The sequence below is a fragment of the Patiria miniata genome, unplaced genomic scaffold (genome assembly GCF_015706575.1).
Source record: "Patiria miniata isolate m_02_andy unplaced genomic scaffold, ASM1570657v1 HiC_scaffold_7, whole genome shotgun sequence".
NCBI classification, from domain to species: domain Eukaryota; kingdom Metazoa; phylum Echinodermata; class Asteroidea; order Valvatida; family Asterinidae; genus Patiria; species Patiria miniata.
In genome coordinates, this window is record NW_024037074.1 from 39,532,915 (window position 1) to 39,551,215 (window position 18,301).

At 39.8% G+C, this 18,301-nt stretch overlaps 3 protein-coding genes across 3 annotated transcripts; 1 reads left to right on the forward strand and 2 right to left on the reverse strand.

Moving 5' to 3' along the window:
• Nucleotides 1-467: 467 nt before the first annotated feature.
• Nucleotides 468-18,301, reverse strand: LOC119744263 (multiple coagulation factor deficiency protein 2 homolog). The gene is made up of 5 exons (XM_038220122.1): nt 18,153-18,301; nt 4,361-4,522; nt 3,334-3,423; nt 2,725-2,864; nt 468-911 (listed from the first exon to the last, which is right to left on the reverse strand). Exons 2-5 carry the CDS (start codon nt 4,519-4,521, stop codon nt 784-786), a joined length of 519 nt encoding a protein of 172 aa, XP_038076050.1. The 5' UTR covers nt 4,522; nt 18,153-18,301; the 3' UTR covers nt 468-783.
• LOC119745166 lies at nt 5,680-8,876 on the forward strand. The gene is made up of 3 exons (XM_038221391.1): nt 5,680-6,015; nt 6,996-7,076; nt 7,671-8,876. The coding sequence occupies exons 1-3, from the start codon at nt 5,746-5,748 to the stop codon at nt 8,874-8,876; spliced, it is 1,557 nt and encodes a 518-aa protein (XP_038077319.1). The 5' UTR covers nt 5,680-5,745.
• LOC119744262 lies at nt 10,198-13,438 on the reverse strand. Its single transcript, XM_038220121.1, has 2 exons — nt 13,259-13,438; nt 10,198-12,115 (listed from the first exon to the last, which is right to left on the reverse strand). The coding sequence occupies exons 1-2, from the start codon at nt 13,308-13,310 to the stop codon at nt 10,749-10,751; spliced, it is 1,419 nt and encodes a 472-aa protein (XP_038076049.1). The 5' UTR covers nt 13,311-13,438; the 3' UTR covers nt 10,198-10,748.

Genomic DNA, 18,301 nt, shown 5'->3' on the forward strand with positions numbered 1-18,301 from the left:
GATCCAAGTGGTAAATATTGTGTGTTTGTTAATTCAAAACGATGTAAAAGGAGTGTACAAAAAATGAAAGCGAAAGTGTTAAACATTTTAGCTGAAATTTTTATTATGCATTTAATGAAAAAAAAAAGTGTGTAAAGAAAAGCAGATTTTTTTCCCCCGTGCCTCAGTAACTCCCATGAACACTTTGTATTATTTCATATTTGCTAGTTGAAAACTACTCTAGAATTCGGGCGATTAGAGTTTGCCACGGAGAGTTCGTTTTTCAAGGTCATGGTCGACAAAACATGGCCCATTTGAACGAGTGTCAGTAGAAAACTTGAGCTAATTTGTTATAGATTGGGGCAAAAAACCTCCATATTGATAAAACGAAAAGAAAAGGGCAAACATATACTCGAATCATACGCTTACGAACTTTCTGGCCGGAAAAACTAACAATTTCAAATGTCCCGCGCTGCGAATTTGTCGACCATCTCCCATAATGCACTGGGAAAAATGAACTCTCCGTGGCAAATTCTTGGTGGCGCACTGCATTGTGAATCGCCCGAATTAGAAAGGCTTGAAGCCTGTTAATTCTACAAGTAGTAAAAAACAAACACAGCTGTACTCATCACCAAGAGACAATTGCATTTGAATAGTTAGTGGAAGTGACGTGTATTCATTGTTTTATCATGTAAAGAGCAATAAGGGTATTTTGCATTTTACACATTTCCTTAGAATGAAAACACCTAATTAATATACACCAATAAACAGAAAAACAAATACTGCAGACTACAGAAACTGTTGTTATTCCTTCTTTTTTTGGTATTTCTCAGCTTCTGTTTCTGCTCTTCTTCTGGCCAAGACAAATTCTAGGTAGGTCAGGTAGCCGTCGTTGTTGAAATCGTCTTCCGCTAGCACCTGGTCTATCATTTCTGTAAAGAGAAATCCAAGAGCTTTGTTATGAAATCTTTGTGATTCTTGAGTCAACTAATTTCTGGTGCTTAACTAACTCCAGTTAGTTAGGGAGAGTGGGGCCTCAGTAGCGGTTAGGGTTTGTGGCTCGTGATCAGAGGGTCAGGGGTTCAAATCCAGCTGCTGGCTATATGTGTGTCCTTGGGCAAACCACTTGCCTCTCTCCACCCAGGAGTGTAAATGGGTACCAGCATTAGCTGGGGAGTAAATTGCGATGGACTATCATCCCATCCAGGGGGGATAGAAATATCCTCTGTCGTTTCATGCCTAGGAAACCGGAGATAAACGCCGGCCTGATGAGCCATATTGGCTCGTGACATAAATCACCTTGAGCAGATCCAAAAGAATGCTGCCAGATTTGTCTTTTCTGACTACCGCACAACCACTCACATCTCACCACTCATAGAACAACTCAACTGGGATCTGCTTCACACCCGTCGCCTGATTCAACAATGCACTCTGTACTATAAAATCCACTACAACCTAGTCAACATTACATTTTCAAAGTGCTTCCAGCATGCTACACATATTTCACAACGTATCGATCATCCACTCACATACACCTCTCTCATCATACCAACTATCAATGCATACAAATACGCCTTTTTCCCAAGGACTATGCCATTTTGGAACAGGCTTCCACCATCTGCCGTTCTACACATATCCCCATCCGTATAGGTCTTCCGAACACCAGCCATCCCTGCCATCAAAGCAATGCAGCCTCTGTATGGCAACACTGTCCCGTAAATTCTTTCTTCTTCACTTGTAAAAAGTGCACCTTTTATTTCCTTTTCTTTTTGTTTTCACTTTTGGCACCTTATCCATATGGCTGTTGACGTCACCTCTATCTGCACAACATCCCAGTTTAGCCCAAATTGGGTTGCGATGGGATTACTCTACCAAGTACCAAGTACCAAGATGGACTTCAAACTCCAGTAATAGGGCTGTGCATCAGAACCGGGCACCCGAGTACCCAACCCCTGATGCAAGGAACTGGTTCCAGATTATGGAATCGCGTACCCATAACCAAATTTACCAATTACTTAGTAACTTTTTGAAAAACAAAAGGTTATCACTGCCATTTGTGGGGAATATTCAAAATGAAAACAGGGCTACATGGAAAACCAAAAAAGATTTCACGTTTATGCGTTAAACACTCAACAGACACTCGCGAAAGTTGCAGTTTACACTGTAAAGCTATAAAGCCCTTCAGACAACTTCAGTTTTGATAAGACCGTCTTTTATGGGTACCAGGGTAACCGTGTTTTACTTCAAAAGGCTACCTGGTTCTGGAAGTGAATATCTATTATTTGACGTTGTGGTCTAGTTTCATTATTTTTTTAATAATAATAATCGACATTTAAGAACGCTCTTATTAGTAAACTAAATCACAGCGCTTACAGTATTATTATTACCCCTGATCGTTGGGCCAATGCAACATTCCAAATACCATCTCAGCTCCCTGGGGAGTATACAGCTCGATGCTGCCTGTTAGGTGCAAGCAAGCTAATTCAATCACATTAACCATCTCTGCCCTGACAGGTACCCATTTACTCCTGGGTTGAGAGAAGCAATGAGTGACAAAGTGCCTTGCCCAAGGGCACACGCACCATAACCCCTGGCTGGACACGAACACACAACCCGCAGCATTACCCGCAGAGCACGAATTCAATGCCCTTAACCACAAGGCCACGGCACTCCACTCCAAGAGAAAGGAAAATTTGCAAATTAGCTATTTTCTTGCATTTTTGCAACAAAATAAGCGCATTTTACCCATGTGTTGTAATAGTCTGGCGTCCTTTGCTTGTTGAGGAGTCATACTTGGATCCAGCGTCTCGTCGCTCAAGACATGATTAATTGCGGCAAGGATCTCCAGCCCATCCAGTTTTGTGTTGTTATCAAAATCATGTAATCTGAAAGGACAAAGCAAAAAAAAAGAAAAAGAAGGATGTTTATTATGTATTTCTACTTGTCAATTGGTTTGGTGGTTTGTTTCTGAACCCCCCCCCTGAAATTTTTGTTCAGTGCAATTCAAAATGTATTCCCATAGATCCTAGCTCAAATAAGTACAGCAGAAAAAGCATTCAAGTATTATTACAAATACAAGGAATGAAGAAATTGTTGAAAAACCCACAAAACCAAAAAATTCCAAATCAGACCCCCCTCCAAAATAAAAATAAAAAATAAATTTATCAAACAAAAACCAAACAAAACAAAGCCAGCACAAATTTGATGACTTGACATGAGCTTATGCTCATCAATATCAATCAGGAAATTAAATTCAACGAAAGTTTGATGGAGAAATTCAATTTCTGAAATGTTGCAAAATTTGTTTTTTAAATTTGAAAATTTAAGGGTTTTTTGATAAAATAATTGTAATACTTGAAATAGTGGAATTCCAGCTCTTCGTCCGTCATGTCCTCTTCTCGTTTTTCACTTCCCCTCAATTCGTCAAGATGCTCCTGGACATGCCTGTTGCGAGAAGGAAATAAAAACATAAAACTTACTGACTTAGTGAACTGCTTACTGACTGGATTGACCAAAAACATACAAATGAGTCAGATGGTCTGAAGTTAAATTAAATTGAATCAAATGAATTTAATTCAAAACAATAGCAAATGTTCAGCCTGGAAGAATGGTTGATGGTTGTCTGGTTGATGTCTGTCTCTGATGGTGGTGGTTGTTTCTCGGATTTTGCAAAAAAAGAAGAAAAAAAAGTGGTGATTTTTAAGTGTGGTCTGGGAAGGGGTGGGCAATGACTCTCGAATTTGTCAAGCCCCCCTTAGACTATCAGCTTCGGTCCAAAAATTGGGCCACCGGTATCAAATGATCGAAAAGAACAATGTTCATAGCGATTTTTGGCAAGGTATACACATCTAGAATTGGAAAATGTGTGACAGCTTTGTAGGGTGAGTGGTGGCAGTTTTTTTGGGTGTTATCACTTTAAAAAACTTTTCTTCAAAATGGCCGCCGATATGCTTGAAACGGATTAATTACATGTGGTAACAAGCATGTTTTGGCTGCCATTTTTTAAGTGATAGCACCCAAAAAGCTGCCACCGCTGCAATGCTTTCACATATTTTCCAACTACAGGGGTGCATACCTTGCCAAAAATCACTCTATCATTATACCCCTCATTTGATACCGACCATATACCTCCAGGCCGATGGCCTACCTCTAAAAACACATTGAAGTTTCTCATTTCATAATAATGCAAGTAACTGTTGTCTAAATTTATTTCTTTACATTCACTCAAATATCTAAAATTAAATTGCCTTAAATTTCAAAAAAATTACAAAAAGGACAACTGTCACACCCAAAAATAAATTAACATCTCTCCCATTATTAAAATAACAATTAGCTTTTTAAAACCCCAACCTGAAGACTCCTACAGTAAGAAGATACTCACTCCTTATTTCGGACCACCTCTGGATCGCGGAATTTGGACCTCTTTTCGTCAGCTTGAGAGGAGGCAACGACGGCACAGATCAGGAGGAGGATGAAAGCCACAAGTAGGAAAACATAGTAATACCCAGATGGCATATGTCGGTTACAGTTGAAGGATTTCATGCTGAAAAAATGTTAATGAACGTTATTATACGTCAGTGATGGCGCATGAAATGAAAGGAACGGCAGTCATTGTTCAGTGGTTGGTTGGTTGGTTGGTTGGTTGGTTGGTTGGTTGTCTGTTAACAAGATGACTCAAAAAGTTACCGAACGATTTGCGTGAATTTGTTTTAGTAGGGGTAGTCCTTGGTACAAGTACACAACTCGATTAGATTTTGGAAGTGATCCGGGTCTGGGTCTAGATGTAGGATTTTTTAAAAGGATTCTTCACCATTTATGCGAGTATTTCTTTTGGGTGTACTGACAATATGGCGGGGAATTGTTTAGCCTTGGCGGAGGTTTGTGCTCTCTGAGTGCTTTCCAGTTACTACATGTAAAGAAGGGCATATGGTAGGAAAATATCCTCCTAACGACATAAATGTTGAGCTATGGATGTGACAAACCTTAGGAAAACGATGATAAAAGTGTTAACAAAAAAATCAACTTGAAAATATTTGTTAAAGTGAAACGAACGACTTTAAACGTTCAACGTCTAAACCTCTCTCCCGTAAATCCCCCCTAAAGAAAATAAATAATTTGATCAGGAACCAACATTTCCCCGAATAAAAAGTCACCAATTACTCCCATAATGATTTCAAGGGCATAGACCATAGGCATATAATCAAACCTAGACACGACATTATCTGCTTTTACGTTGTAAATTCGGCGAGCAAAACGGGCTGCGTCATCACGCGGCTTAATTACGAGATGCGCGAATGTCATGCATATGGCCATAGATATAGAACTTAAAATATCTATGGCATATGGCTTCGATTTACGCGCATACTTCTTAGTTACTCTATACGCGCAGCATTTTGCTCACAGGCGCAATAGCAAATGTCGTGTCTAGGTTTTATTATAACGCCTCACCCACAGATTCTGTGTCTTGATTGGCCGAGAGCGAGTCACATGTTACTTTCTAATTTTGCTATCTTTCTGTGCACGGCCAAAAGTACTATGCGCATAGCAACCAAAGTACTATAGACGAATCCAACGGAGACAATTTTGTTACCTTTGTCGTTGGCGGCGCTGTTGCATTTGCCATTCCGAGGGGCCATTTTTAAAAACCGCTAAACGACGGGCTTGTGTACGTGTCTGTAAGTGGCAACGCCAACAAACAGTGAACGAACTGGAACCATGCGTATCGAGCTCCAATTTTAGGCTTTTATCGGGATTCTTGAAAACATTATGGCTAAAGAATCAACGAAGAAGAATAACGAAGGATCAGGAAAACACTGTGTCGTCGTTGGCTGCAAAAATACAAGCAAAAAGCTGAGAAAATGGAAGCTTGCAACATGCGAATTGCATGCACCAGAAACGCACGAATATTGTGTGTGTTTACAGCCGTACAAAATGCATCGTTTCCCCAACTGTTCCAACGCCAATTCCGCAGCCAATCGAAAGCAGTGGGTGAGGAATATCAACCGAAAGGACTTCAGACCTTCAAAATACAGCACTGTAAGTTCCTTTTTCAGGGAAGGACTGTGTAATTCATCAGACGGTACTTCAATTCATGCTTCATGTTTGGTCATGATTGTTGGAATGGTATCCAGTAATTTGGGACATGGGTTTACGGGTAGGCCTAAATCAGCTTTTAATTTTTGTGGTAGGCCTTGTAGAGGTGCGTCTTTGCCACTCAGTGACAGTGGCTTGAGTTTTAAATTATGTCCCCCATTTTTTATTTATATTACTAATACGGTACTAGTAAGTATGAATATAGCCTGGGAAATTAATGTATTTAATTGTATGTTTAAACAAAAAAATAGGGGGGGGGGGGGGCAATCGTGTAGTGAAGGGCCCCTGTTTAGTTTTGATCAAATTAGTGTCATATACTCATAGATGTTTGTTGTTGCTCCAAAATGACATTTTCAATCAAGAGCGGACTTCGCTCAATTCTAGGTTTTTGTAATTCTAAACTGAGTTTCTTGGGGTAGAAATCACAATTTTTCTGCACGGTTTTCTGCCAGTTGGTGCCTAGCAATTCAGTGCTGTTTGAGTTCACGGTACATCGCGCAGTGATCGCCATCTTTATTTTCGGGTTGCGTGTTGTCACTGCACTGTCATTTTCATTTTACCCCCCAATTTCCCTTCAAAAATTCAAAACATTGCCCTCTATCTATGGAGTACCGGTTTATTCCTATTTCCTAATGTCACAAACTAGTTTGGTCGGTCTAATAATTTTAAAGTGGATGTTTTCCCTATAGGGAACTGGGTCCATAGATACATGTACACAATTGCCATTTTTTAATGAAATGCCAGTGTAAAGACAAGTGCAATCAAATTTATTTTTAATGTATGTTTTGCATGTTTGTTGAGTGCTTCGGCCCCCGTACAAAAAAGGTTTGTGTTGCATGGGTTGCTCCCATCCAAAATATTTTGTCAGAATTTGTCCACAACTTACCAACTGATCTGCTGTCTGTTTGTTTCTTTTTTTTCAGGTATGTTCTGTCCATTTTGAAGAAGGGAAGCCAACATCAGCTCACCCTTACCCAACTGTGGCCATGGGATATATCCCCTATGTAAGTCTAAATCAAGCTACATGTAGTCCTGTAAATTAATAGTCAAGTTTCGTTCCCAGTATGGAGTTTGTGGTTGGTTTTCAAAGAAATATTCTTGGAAGCATCTCCCCCCCCCCACAACAAATATAAATATTTATAAAGAAACATTTATTTCTTCTTGTCTAGTACTCCTCCAATTTATACAAATATTCTATTTTACTGGGTACATCTGTAATTACATATAACAAAAAACAGCTACCTACTGACCTAGACCCGTGAACGTGTCATCAACAACGCCATGCTCCAGAGTACTGTAGAAACACTCGATGCACATGATTGTACGGGTTACCGGACAGATCCGCTCCTACCATTTTGCACGTGCATGACTCAGAATACAAGCGTTTTGTGTGACCTCGAAAAAAATCAAAAGTTGTGCTCGTACAAATGTACGTTTCTTGTTGTGTTGAGGTCGGTTTTTTTTCTTTCTAATTTCTTGGCAATGTAAGATCCTAGGCTCGCATGAAATTACAGAAAGTTTCAAAACTTGGGGCTTGGACTTGGGGTTTGAGGATTCAACAACAAATGTAATGTACAGGTTTACTTTTCTTTTTACAGAAACAGCTCTCAAGAGGAAGACCTCCCCCTAGGAGAAGAGTTTCCACAGCAACAAAAGCAGTGACAGTGCAAGAAAAGGCTGGAGGGGTTGCAAATATGAGTCCGCATGGTGTTGAGAGAACATCTACATGTGTACAAACAGCAGGATTAGAGACGAAGGATGCATCAGTACAGTGGTATGATGCCAGAGTAGCTGACCATACTTATGCACATGTTAATCCTATCACTAAATCCAAGGCAAAAGGTACGCAAACAGTCAAGGCTCCAGAAGTATCAGCAGTTAATCTTCAAGAATCTGATATGAAGTTTTACACCGGACTTAGCGTGCGATCATTCTGGGCGCTTGTGAATGCGCTTGTAGTGACTCTTACTACCACCCCTAAATTTCAACTACCAGTGCCAGACCAACTTTTGCTTGTTTTGATGAGATTAAGAATAGCCCTGATGATCTGGGATCTTGGAGTACGCTTCAAAGTGTCTCGTTCCACAGTCTGTGACATTATCTCCTTCTGGGTACCACGTTTGGCTACATTCATGAGAGAAAATGTCATATTTTGGCCATCACGTGACACGCTTGCCAGGATACGTCCCAAATGTTTCGAGTCTTGTCATCCTAAGGCTACTTGCATCATAGACTGCACTGAAATCTTTGTTCAGAGACCCAAGAACTTGAGAAAACGTGCCCAAACTTATTCTAACTACAAACATCACAATACCTACAAGGCCTTGTACTGCATTGCACCAAATGGTTTGGTGACATATGTTTCCAAATTATTTGGAGGTCGTGCCAGTGACACTTTCATCTCTCGGAACTCTGGCTTTTTGGACCACTTGCTCCCCGGTGACGAGGTTCTAGCTGACCGTGCCTTCACTATCGAAGATATTCTTCCACACGGTGTGAAGTTATCTATCCCAGCCTTCACAAGAGGACTCAAGGACAGGCGTCTACCAGAGGAAAGTGTGACAGAAACACGACGTATTGCCAACGTAAGAATTCATGTTGAAAGGGCAATCAGACGATTGAAATGTTTCAAAATTTTAGCCAATATCATTCCGATGCGTGTAAAAAATGTAGATGACATATTGATTACATGTGCTGGACTTTGCAATTTACAGCCTTGCCTAATTAATGACGACAGAGCCCAGGAAACAAGTGATAGTGATTCTAATGACGAGGAGGGAAACGTTTTTTCAGTGGAGGAATAAGTACATTTACATGTATGACTTTGCTGAAATTGATTTTGAATGTGTGTTTCCATCTTCAAAACAAATGACAAGATTTGAAAGTATGAATGTGCTTGACATAAAGATGGTTTGCAGTTGCAGCAAGTACATGTACATGTGCATGTAGTCTAATTAGTGACTGTGCTATTACATGTAGGTTCTGAAAACAACATGTGTTTTGTTACACAAAGTTTTAGACAGTGTGCTGTCCATTTTCAGGAGTCTGAAGACAGACAAAGCATTCTTTCCAACCTGTAACATAACAAAACATGATCTTTTCAGAACCACACATACATGTACAGTAGTAGTCACAAAAGCGATTAGACTTTATGAACATGGTGCTACTGCAAAGCATAGGCATTTGTCCTTCCACCGGGCTGCAAACCTTCAACTTCTCAAGTCATACATGTACATGTACATTGCAAGTATAATTAAACATCATCAGGTTTGTGCTGAAGTATTTTTTTTGTACATTGGCAAGGGGCATCCCCCAATGTTCTTCCTTGCCACCCCACCATTTGTCCCCCCTTACTAAATCTCCCAAGTATTAAAGAAAAAAAATTGAAAGGGAAAAGAAAAGAAACAACATTTAATCAATACAAGTATATTTTACTGTACTGTACAGTGAATGTTTATTAAGACAGGAAACCCTCACATAAAAATTAAGGGTTTTGAACAGCCCCCCCCCCCCCCCCCCATTTTACTGTTCATCTGGCGTGTGTTTCGGAGTGTCTCGGACACCCGTGTTTGCCACACCCCCCCCCCCCCAAAAAAAATATAATAATAATAAATAATAGTTATAATAAAATAGTTATAATAATTAAGTAATAATAAAATGATACTTCATTCATTGTTACCTCACACATCCCCCTCAGGTACATGTACCTCAAAAACATCTACAGATTCCAGTTAACACAATGACCAACACAAATGAAGGGGGACTCCAGGCCTCTACCGGATATCCTGAGTACATTATTACGTGTGTATGTCACTTTCCCCTCAAATTAAGCAGTATGGCACTGTTAAAAAATTGATTTGTAATGCTAGGTTCACACATTCCTCATTTTTAAGCCGAATCGTCACGAATAGCAGTTTTTTAGTAAATCTGGGATGGTTCTTGGCTGCCTCATGATGATTTTGGTTGTAAGGTTAAAGATCGGGAAGCGCCCTGACAAATTTGAACATTCATAAGATGGAAATTTGCGTCGGGGTGATATAAATCAAATTATGTTTTGCCCTTCACCGATGTTTAAACACTGTATACTCAGTGTGTTACCAACTTTTTTCCAACTTTCACTCGGGAGGAAACACACCGAGTATACAGTGTTTAAACGTCGGTGAAGGACAAAACCTAATTTGAAATTTGAACATGTTCAAATTGTTGGGGTGATTCAGGAGCCAATTTCAATTCCTGATTAATTTTTGTTGTATTTATAACTAATTCGGGAATGTGTGAACCTAGCATAACATTGCTTTTTTCAGAATAGTTCAATATAGAATGTGAAAATGTTGTGTCTTAACAGATTTTTCTTTAATTGCATACTGAAGAGTATATTAACCTCTGCATCAATAGCACACTTTCTCAGTAGCAGTTCAGTTTCACATTCCTCTTCAGTCTCATATACAATGTAGTACCCAGTTAGCAGTTCAAACTTTACAGTAGAGCTATAGTTCATATAAACTAGTACTATCCAGGTCAGTTGATCATAATCAATGAATATTAAATATTGTCATGGAATAAAGTCACGGTCAACACAGTCCTCAACTAAACAAGTGTGATGTATCGACTAATTTTTTCCCCCGACACATAATAGTGGTCATTTATTGTTTTCAGTTTAAGCCTCTTACATGCATCTAGATTCTTGGTTTTACAATTTTTAGTTCCCTTGAAATTATTGAATCTGTAAGCTTTGGCAAAAGATGCTTGAAGTAGAATTTTCGCAGTTGACCTAGACGCTGCTCAAACCACTCATTGTCAAAGTTGACATCTGCTATAACGTAGTCTTTCTTTGACCAAACCATAAATTTGCACATGGGTCGCTTCGAACAGTACATGGCAATTTGTACCTGGGTGTAGTAACCACTAGCTGCTGAACTTTGACGAAGGAAGTATTTCCCTTCTCTACTTCGAACATCGTAAGTCCCACTTTCCACTAGTCCTCGAACAGTACCACCATATCGCTCCAACTTCCTCTCAGTGGGACATTTTATTTCTAAAATTGTGTTGTCGTCAACAATTCCATCCAGACTTGCTCCAAGCCAACTTTCCTCTGGGTTTACAACTAAACCTGTGGTTTCTACAAGTGTTTCAAATTGATGTTCAAAGGCTTCCCTTGCAGTAGCTTCGTATGTGTGCCCGTGACAAGTATCCGCATTTCCAAGGAAGTGTGGCCTGATGTGATTCATGATCCACTTTGTTGGGTCTGTCTCTGTTTTCTTGGGGACACTTGCTGCTGAGCTACTTGTAATTCGGAGCTTCCTCTGCGATGTCCACAAAGCCGAGTTCTGATTGTGTGTTTGACAGGCAAGTTTTCTTGCCTCGTGGTCTTTCAACTGGATGTAGTTGTTGAAAATTTCTTGACAAGGCTCGCATTCAAGATTGACATCATGATGTCCATGAGCAGGGAGGGGCTGATCACTGTTGGCTGGTTTGCAAGTTTGTGTAGATGTCAGCACCTGATTTAAAATTGTGCCCGGTATGGACGCGAGCTCACACATGTGTGGACTGTTCAGGTGCTTTTTCAGTGCCTCGTCTGTGTCAAATGCAAGAGCACTGTTCATTGTGGACTTTGAGGTTGGATCGCACATGTTTTCAACACTGTCGGGCACCACGTTACCTTGAGTGCTCCGATTCCACAAACAAGGTCTGTCTGTACAGGTGATGCCGATGAAACCTTTCTTGTATGCCTCATTTATCTTGAAGGACAGGCCTGCTGAGTGACTACAACATTTCCCTTCCGAAGCAATGCAGTCGCATTTCACAGACTTGATTGTTCTATTTTCTTTGTCAACACTGATCTCCACTTGATGATAGCTGGAGATTTGCTGTGAAAATCTCACTGTCCCCCTCAAGATGACAGTTGATCCATCCTCATGATGGCGGTGCTTGATGGTGCCCACCCATCCTGAGTTTAGGTAGTTGATACCCTCGCTGATGCTTCGAAAGTTTCGGTTAGGCTGCTCATCACATGCTGGAGCATTAATGAAGTAGTCATAGATATCTGTGAAGAAAATTCAAATAAAATTTTACTTTGAGTGGCACAATGAATGGGAAAGAGGAAAAGCTCAGGGTGACCGTAAGGTCATGACCAAATTCTGCTAAATGCACTTCAAAAATCTGTCAAAATTATTCAAATCTTCCAGATTTCCCAGATTACTCGAAATGCGCTATAAACACTTAAAATCACAAGCAGATGTTGTAGTATTGCCTTGTAACAATCCATTGTCACAAAAAAAGTTACGAAATTGCGTAAATTTCAGGCAAAACGTGGTTGCCTCACCACAAAATCCGGTTCCCAGTGAACCTCCGTACCTAGACCAGCCAATCTGTCCCATCATGCAAGGGTTTGTTTGAAAAGATTGAATCTATTTTAAACAAATGTACCATCAAATTTGCTGTTTTTCTGTCAAATTTCCATTTTTGCAGAATTCCGCCAGAAATCTGCCCAAAAAAATCAGTTCTGTCAAATTTTCTGTCAAACTCGTTTCTTTTTTTACAAAAAATCTGTCAAAGTTAGCCTAAAATCGGCTTAAACAGTCACCCTGGAAAAGCTGCATGCCTGTTTAATCTTTGGCATACATGTTTTCCTTAAAAATTTGTGAAACTAGAATTATACTAGCCCCCAAAAAATATGACAGTAAAAAATTGACACAGTCAGACCATGGATTGAGTCTGCCATTTTGGTTGGTAAAATACTGGGGACCTTTTCTTTGCCCAATGGAATTTTTGGAGAAATTTGCTGACAAAAGAGTGAGTATTAAGTTGGCCTGATCACCCCACTGACACCAGCTTCGATTCCTGAACCCAACAAACTCGTTGAATCCCAAACTGTTTCTACATCTTTCCTGTAATAGGACTAGTAATATTATTAAGCGGCACTGTCCGAATGCCATGAATGCATAAATGCTGTAGGCCTACACTAATTATTTGTTCCCTTTTGATGCAATGAATTTGCCCACAACTTAATACTGTTTTTCATCAACATCAATCACTTTCCTAAAAATGATCTAAGCCTAGTAAAGTTCATCATCGTTTCATGTCAGTGATTACAGTCATCCGATTTCCAAAAGCAAGTTGATGTTTGGCGTTAACGTTAGGCCTAGCCTAAACATGCTAAAACAGCACGTAAACAGTGGCTTTTTACCTTGAAATTCAAGCTTTGGCCAGTCACGAACGTCGTCCTTCCACGCATCCATAGTTTTTTTTTGCAGAATTCTTATGCTCAACTATGGGGGAGTCAGGTTGGCGTAGCGGTACTTTCCTCGCCTTCCACCGCTGTGACCAGGGTAAGAATCCCGCCTCGGCCAATACATGTACATGTATGTGGATTGGGTTTTCAGTCCCTACCGGATTCCATGGGTTTCCCCCAGAATAGCTTCTGGGCTGGGCTTTTCCTCTCACCTCTTTGTCATGTTTGTGAGGGCTCCTTTGGAAAGCAGTTTTTTTTTAACTGGAATGGACTAGGGGGCCTACCCTCACGTAAAAGATTAGGCCTTCAACTTACAATACAAGTTAACAACAAATAAAAAATAAATAAATAAACCTCTAAAACTATAGTTTCTTCTCACTGTCTCCTCTCTAAGTTGGTGTGATGTTTCCCCTGTGATGTTTTACCGACTACATGTATATTAGATACATAACTCACAGTCAACCGTGCGTGTTTGTATTTGTTCGCACTTAACAAAAACTAGACTGGAAATTGTCGCCGTACAAAATTGTTTATATTTGGCGCCCGCCGCGATTGCTAAGCGACACTGGCCCCCTACAATGTCCGTGTCGAATGAGGGCGCCCCTCCATGCATAGTCTATCGGATTCGTCTATACCATTAGCAACCAAAGTACTATTTCCACGGCGTGGTATTTGTGTGCAAATACATGCTGGTGTGCGCGTTGCGCGTTGTGCGTAGCGCGTATTATTCCAAAGAGAGCGCGCCGCAGACTTGGGTTCAAACATTTCGTGAAGGGGTAGTTTTTAAGCGAGAAATACATTTTCCACCAATTTTGTATTGAAATTGAAGTTTATTTCAACTGTGTTCAGATTTAAATAATTTAAAATATTAAAATCAAGCAGAATCTGTGGGTGAAGTGTTATAAAACAAATATTGAATGCTTTATCTCGTGGTGAAGTAAAACTAGCCTCCCTCGGTGATCCATGGAGCATTCTATTTTCCCTCGGCTTCGCCTCGGGAAAATAGAATGGTCCATGGATCACCTCGGGAGGCTAGTTTTACTACACCACTCGAAGCATTCAATATTTGTATATTATAACACCTCACCCACAGATTCTGTGTCTTGATTGGCCGAGAGCAAGTCACATGATACTTTCTATTTTTGCTATCTTTCTGTACACGGCCAAAAGTACTATGCCCATAGCAACCAAAGTACTATACCATTAGCAACCAAAGTACTATTTCCACGGCGCGGTATTTGTGTGCAAATGCATGCTGGTGTGCGCGCTGCGCGTTGTGCGTAGCGCGTTTTGTTCCAAAGAGAGAGCGCCACAGGGTTGGGTTCAAACATTTCGTGAAGGGGTAGTTTGGAAGAGAGAAATACATTTTCCACCAATTTTGTATTGAAATTGAAGTCTAATTCAACTGTGTTCAGATTTAAATAATTTAAAATCTTAAAACCAAGCAGAATCTGTGGGTGAAGTGTAATAAAACAAATATTGAATGCTTTATCTCGTGGTGAAGTAAAACTAGCCTCCCTCGGTGATCCATGGAGCATTCTATTTTCCCGAGGCGAAGCCGAGGGAAAATAGAATGCTCCATGGATCACCGAGGGAGGCTAGTTTTACTACACCACTCGAAGCATTCAATATTATACAAATATAACATGGTTAGAGGGTGGACAGTCGATATTCGCTCCCCGAGGTATTGGAACTAGTTTGTCAACTTCCAATACCGAGGGGAGCTAATATCGACTGTCCACCCAAAATAAACCATGTTATATTTGTTTTACTATACCTCATACATATTCAGTTGCCGAATTTTGTTTTATTATTATGCACCTAAAACAAAATTCGGGGAAACTTGTAAAGCTCACCAAAAAATTCAACTTCAATTACTAGTTCGGATCGTTTGCAATATAATACAGTTACTACAGTTGTAAATACAAATGTTTGCAATGTGTACAACTTTCTTTTGTACAGGAGACATCTTTACACTGTCTATACATTTTCTCCAGTACGGCATCATTGAGCTCTGGAAATTAACATTTACGCGAACCATTCAACCATGCATCTCTCCTACCATGCATCTCTCGCGCGATGTTCGCGCGTGCGTACTGCACCCGTGCGACAGTTCCTCGATTGCTCTGTAAAGCGCATGCGTAGTAGACTGTCGCACGGGTAGCCCATGCGACAGTCTACTACGCATGCGTATTTACAATGTGCGTGAATCCTCGCGCGCGCGTTGGGTAAACAGCAAGAATAACATCTGGCACGTGATGGTGAATTGACCAGTGAACGTTCGGCTCTCGATCATGAATATGTATGAGGTATAGTAATTGTAAATTATGTCTATGGCATAGACACGTTACATAGAGCGCCCCCTACGATCGATACGAGGACAAGTCTTTGTTCATCTGTGATACGCATGGACAAACACTTAGCACATTCATTGTCACCCGAATTTAAATAAAGTGCCTGTTGCCAGGGAGGTCGTTTTATGCCTAGTTTATTTTAAGAAGAAACACCTTTGGTGTTAATAAGAGGCGACAGCAAATCGTGGAAACGTGGTGAAAGCGCGATACAAAATCAGGCGTGTAATTCTTAGCAAATTATTTTCTTCAGTCGACATTATGATTTTTTTTACAGTGGGGTTGAACATGTACACATACTCGAACAACCAGTAAAAGTTTTCATTACAAGTGTTGTTAGCACAAACTACGGAAGTTCTGAATGATAACTCATCATGAAGTCCAGGCCTGTTATTGTATTGTTTTGTAAAGAATACACAATGGTAAGGGCTAAATTATCTCCACTCTGTTTTTACAACTTTTTATTTTGCTGGTATTATTTTGCTCATTGAAAGTCTTGAAGTTTTTAGTTTTCTGTCTGATGGAAGAGATTGTGGCCAGTGAACCCGGCCTCTGCTGGTTGCAAAAAAGTCATTATCGACGACTGTTATCATAAGCGTCGCTAGGATTTTTTTCTAGAGGGGGGTAAAGCACATTTTCTCCTCGAAATCCCTGTATTTTTCTAGCATATTGTCGACTTATTATTTTCGAGGGTGGGCAGGGACATTTAACCCCCCCCCAATCCATTACGTCAACAGCAATATGATTTTGCGCCTGTTTTTCCCTTTCCCTTTCTCCTTTTCTGTGTTGCTTTTCGGGGGGGGGGTGCCCCCTTGCCCCCCCCCCCCCCCCCGCGACGCCCATGGCTGTTACATGTATTATGCGAGACAAAATGTGAGTGTTCAGGCGCCTAACAATAAGGGCACAGACCTACATTTCTAATTATTTTGTTCAGTCGCCCATATCATTAAATGAAAATATCGTTTAATTGGGGTTAGCAAATTCGATAGTTCATTTTGAAAGTCCTTCCTTGGCGAATGGTGTTCATTGATGAATTGAATTCGAATAGTCTTTGATGTAAGGCGAAGTAAAAAACAAAACATGTTTCTCGTCCCCGCCCGCTTCCTTTTTGGAGGCCGCCTGGATTTTTTTTTTATTATTTTATATTTTTGAAAAATGCAGTAAAAAAACACCGAAATAGTCCACAAATTCATCGGAAAATAAATTGTAGACCAATACAAGTCTAAAATGACACTGTAAATATGTTCAGTTCTCTTGTCCAACTTATCTTTCATTTTAAAAGTGTCTTTGAACAGTGGAAACACCAACAATTGCAGGAATTTTTAAATGGCGGCCATCTTGAAACAAATAAAAAATAAAAAGCCCCGCTTCCTCCTTTTTTTCGAAAACCCGGACGAGAAACATGTTTTTGTTTTATTCGGCCTAAGCAATTACTGAAATTTGTATCCTTCTGGAGACATTTCTTTGTTCTCGTGTACTAAAGTTTTAGAGTTTGAAAGTACAGTTTCAAAATGCTCTTATTTTAACCAGAATTAATTTCCTTGGCTGAAATTCGGAATTAATATCCCTTTTCTAAAACTCCACCATTTGCGACGGATCAACATATCTTGGAAATTCCTAGTTTTGGAGTAAAATCCATATATCTATTTCGTGAAAACCTTGTGGAAACTATTTATCTATAGAGCTTGCCCTGTGGAGACGTATACAATATTTTGTTCCCTATTGTGTGCATGTCTCGAGGCCCGGTGTATCAGATCAAAATAAGCGATGCATAACGAGGCAAATGACGACGAATCGTGTAATTAGGTTGGGAACCTCCAAACTATATCATGAAATAAATGATATGATCAGCTTCACGCGGTAAGCCCCGATTCGATTACATAGCTGGAGAGCGCAGCTTGATATGTTAAGGATACTTCACATTAATTAATAACCATAGAATGTATTAAGAGATAATTACGATGCGGGTATGCCACGCAAAATTTCATTACCAAGCAATAATATGACCACGTGTCTTTCAGGTCACTGAGTAAGATTGCAAATGGCGAAGAACGATGAAATGAAAGGACAAAGGCATTGCATTTTTGCGTGGGTGTATGTCAAAAATTTTCATTTAGACAAAAATAAGAAATAAGGCCTTCGGATAAGGCAAAAAAATGTATGCTAAATAACAAAAAAAATGAAAGAAATTTAGAAATGTTGTGCTAAACCATTAATTTTTATAAAAAAAGGTTCAAACATTTAATTCAGGATTAAGTGTAAAAAATAATATACAAGGGGTGAATTAAATGCAAAATAAAAGGAACGTATAAAAGAAAGGAAGAAAAAAAATAATTCACAAACATCATGATAAATGACAGGCATAAACAATACAAAGACATATTCATTGATAAAACTAAAACGATATCAGCCTGTCGGTTATTTATCAAAACTGATGACATACTTGAATATTTTGCCAGGCTCCAATTTGGTCTCAATTAATTTAATATCATACTCACCTGATCACAAGATAGAAAATTTACCCTTGGAAGATTAAAACATAACGGAGATGTGGAACTGAAGCAATGGAGGAGAATGCAAGTCGTGTGTATAGCATATGGCAACCACTGTCTCAATATTGCAGCCGTGCAGAGAGATGAGGTTTCCC

Excerpts from the sequence above, each read along its gene's own strand:
- LOC119744262 (XM_038220121.1), bottom strand. The coding sequence starts at position 13,310 with ATGGATGCGTGGAAGGACGACGTTCGTGACTGGCCAAAGCTTGAATTT. Across the intron at positions 12,116-13,258 it reads GCCAAAGCTTGAATTTCAAG|ATATCTATGACTACTTCATT; the intron begins GTAAAAAGCCAC and ends TTTTCTTCACAG.
- LOC119745166 (XM_038221391.1), top strand. The coding sequence starts at position 5,746 with ATGGCTAAAGAATCAACGAAGAAGAATAACGAAGGATCAGGAAAACAC. Across the intron at positions 6,016-6,995 it reads GACCTTCAAAATACAGCACT|GTATGTTCTGTCCATTTTGA; the intron begins GTAAGTTCCTTT and ends CTTTTTTTTCAG. Across the intron at positions 7,077-7,670 it reads CCATGGGATATATCCCCTAT|AAACAGCTCTCAAGAGGAAG; the intron begins GTAAGTCTAAAT and ends TTCTTTTTACAG.
- LOC119744263 (XM_038220122.1), bottom strand. The coding sequence starts at position 4,521 with ATGAAATCCTTCAACTGTAACCGACATATGCCATCTGGGTATTACTAT. Across the intron at positions 2,865-3,333 it reads CTGGAATTCCACTATTTCAA|ATTACATGATTTTGATAACA; the intron begins GTATTACAATTA and ends TTGTCCTTTCAG. Across the intron at positions 912-2,724 it reads CAGACTATTACAACACATGG|AAATGATAGACCAGGTGCTA; the intron begins GTAAAATGCGCT and ends TTCTCTTTACAG.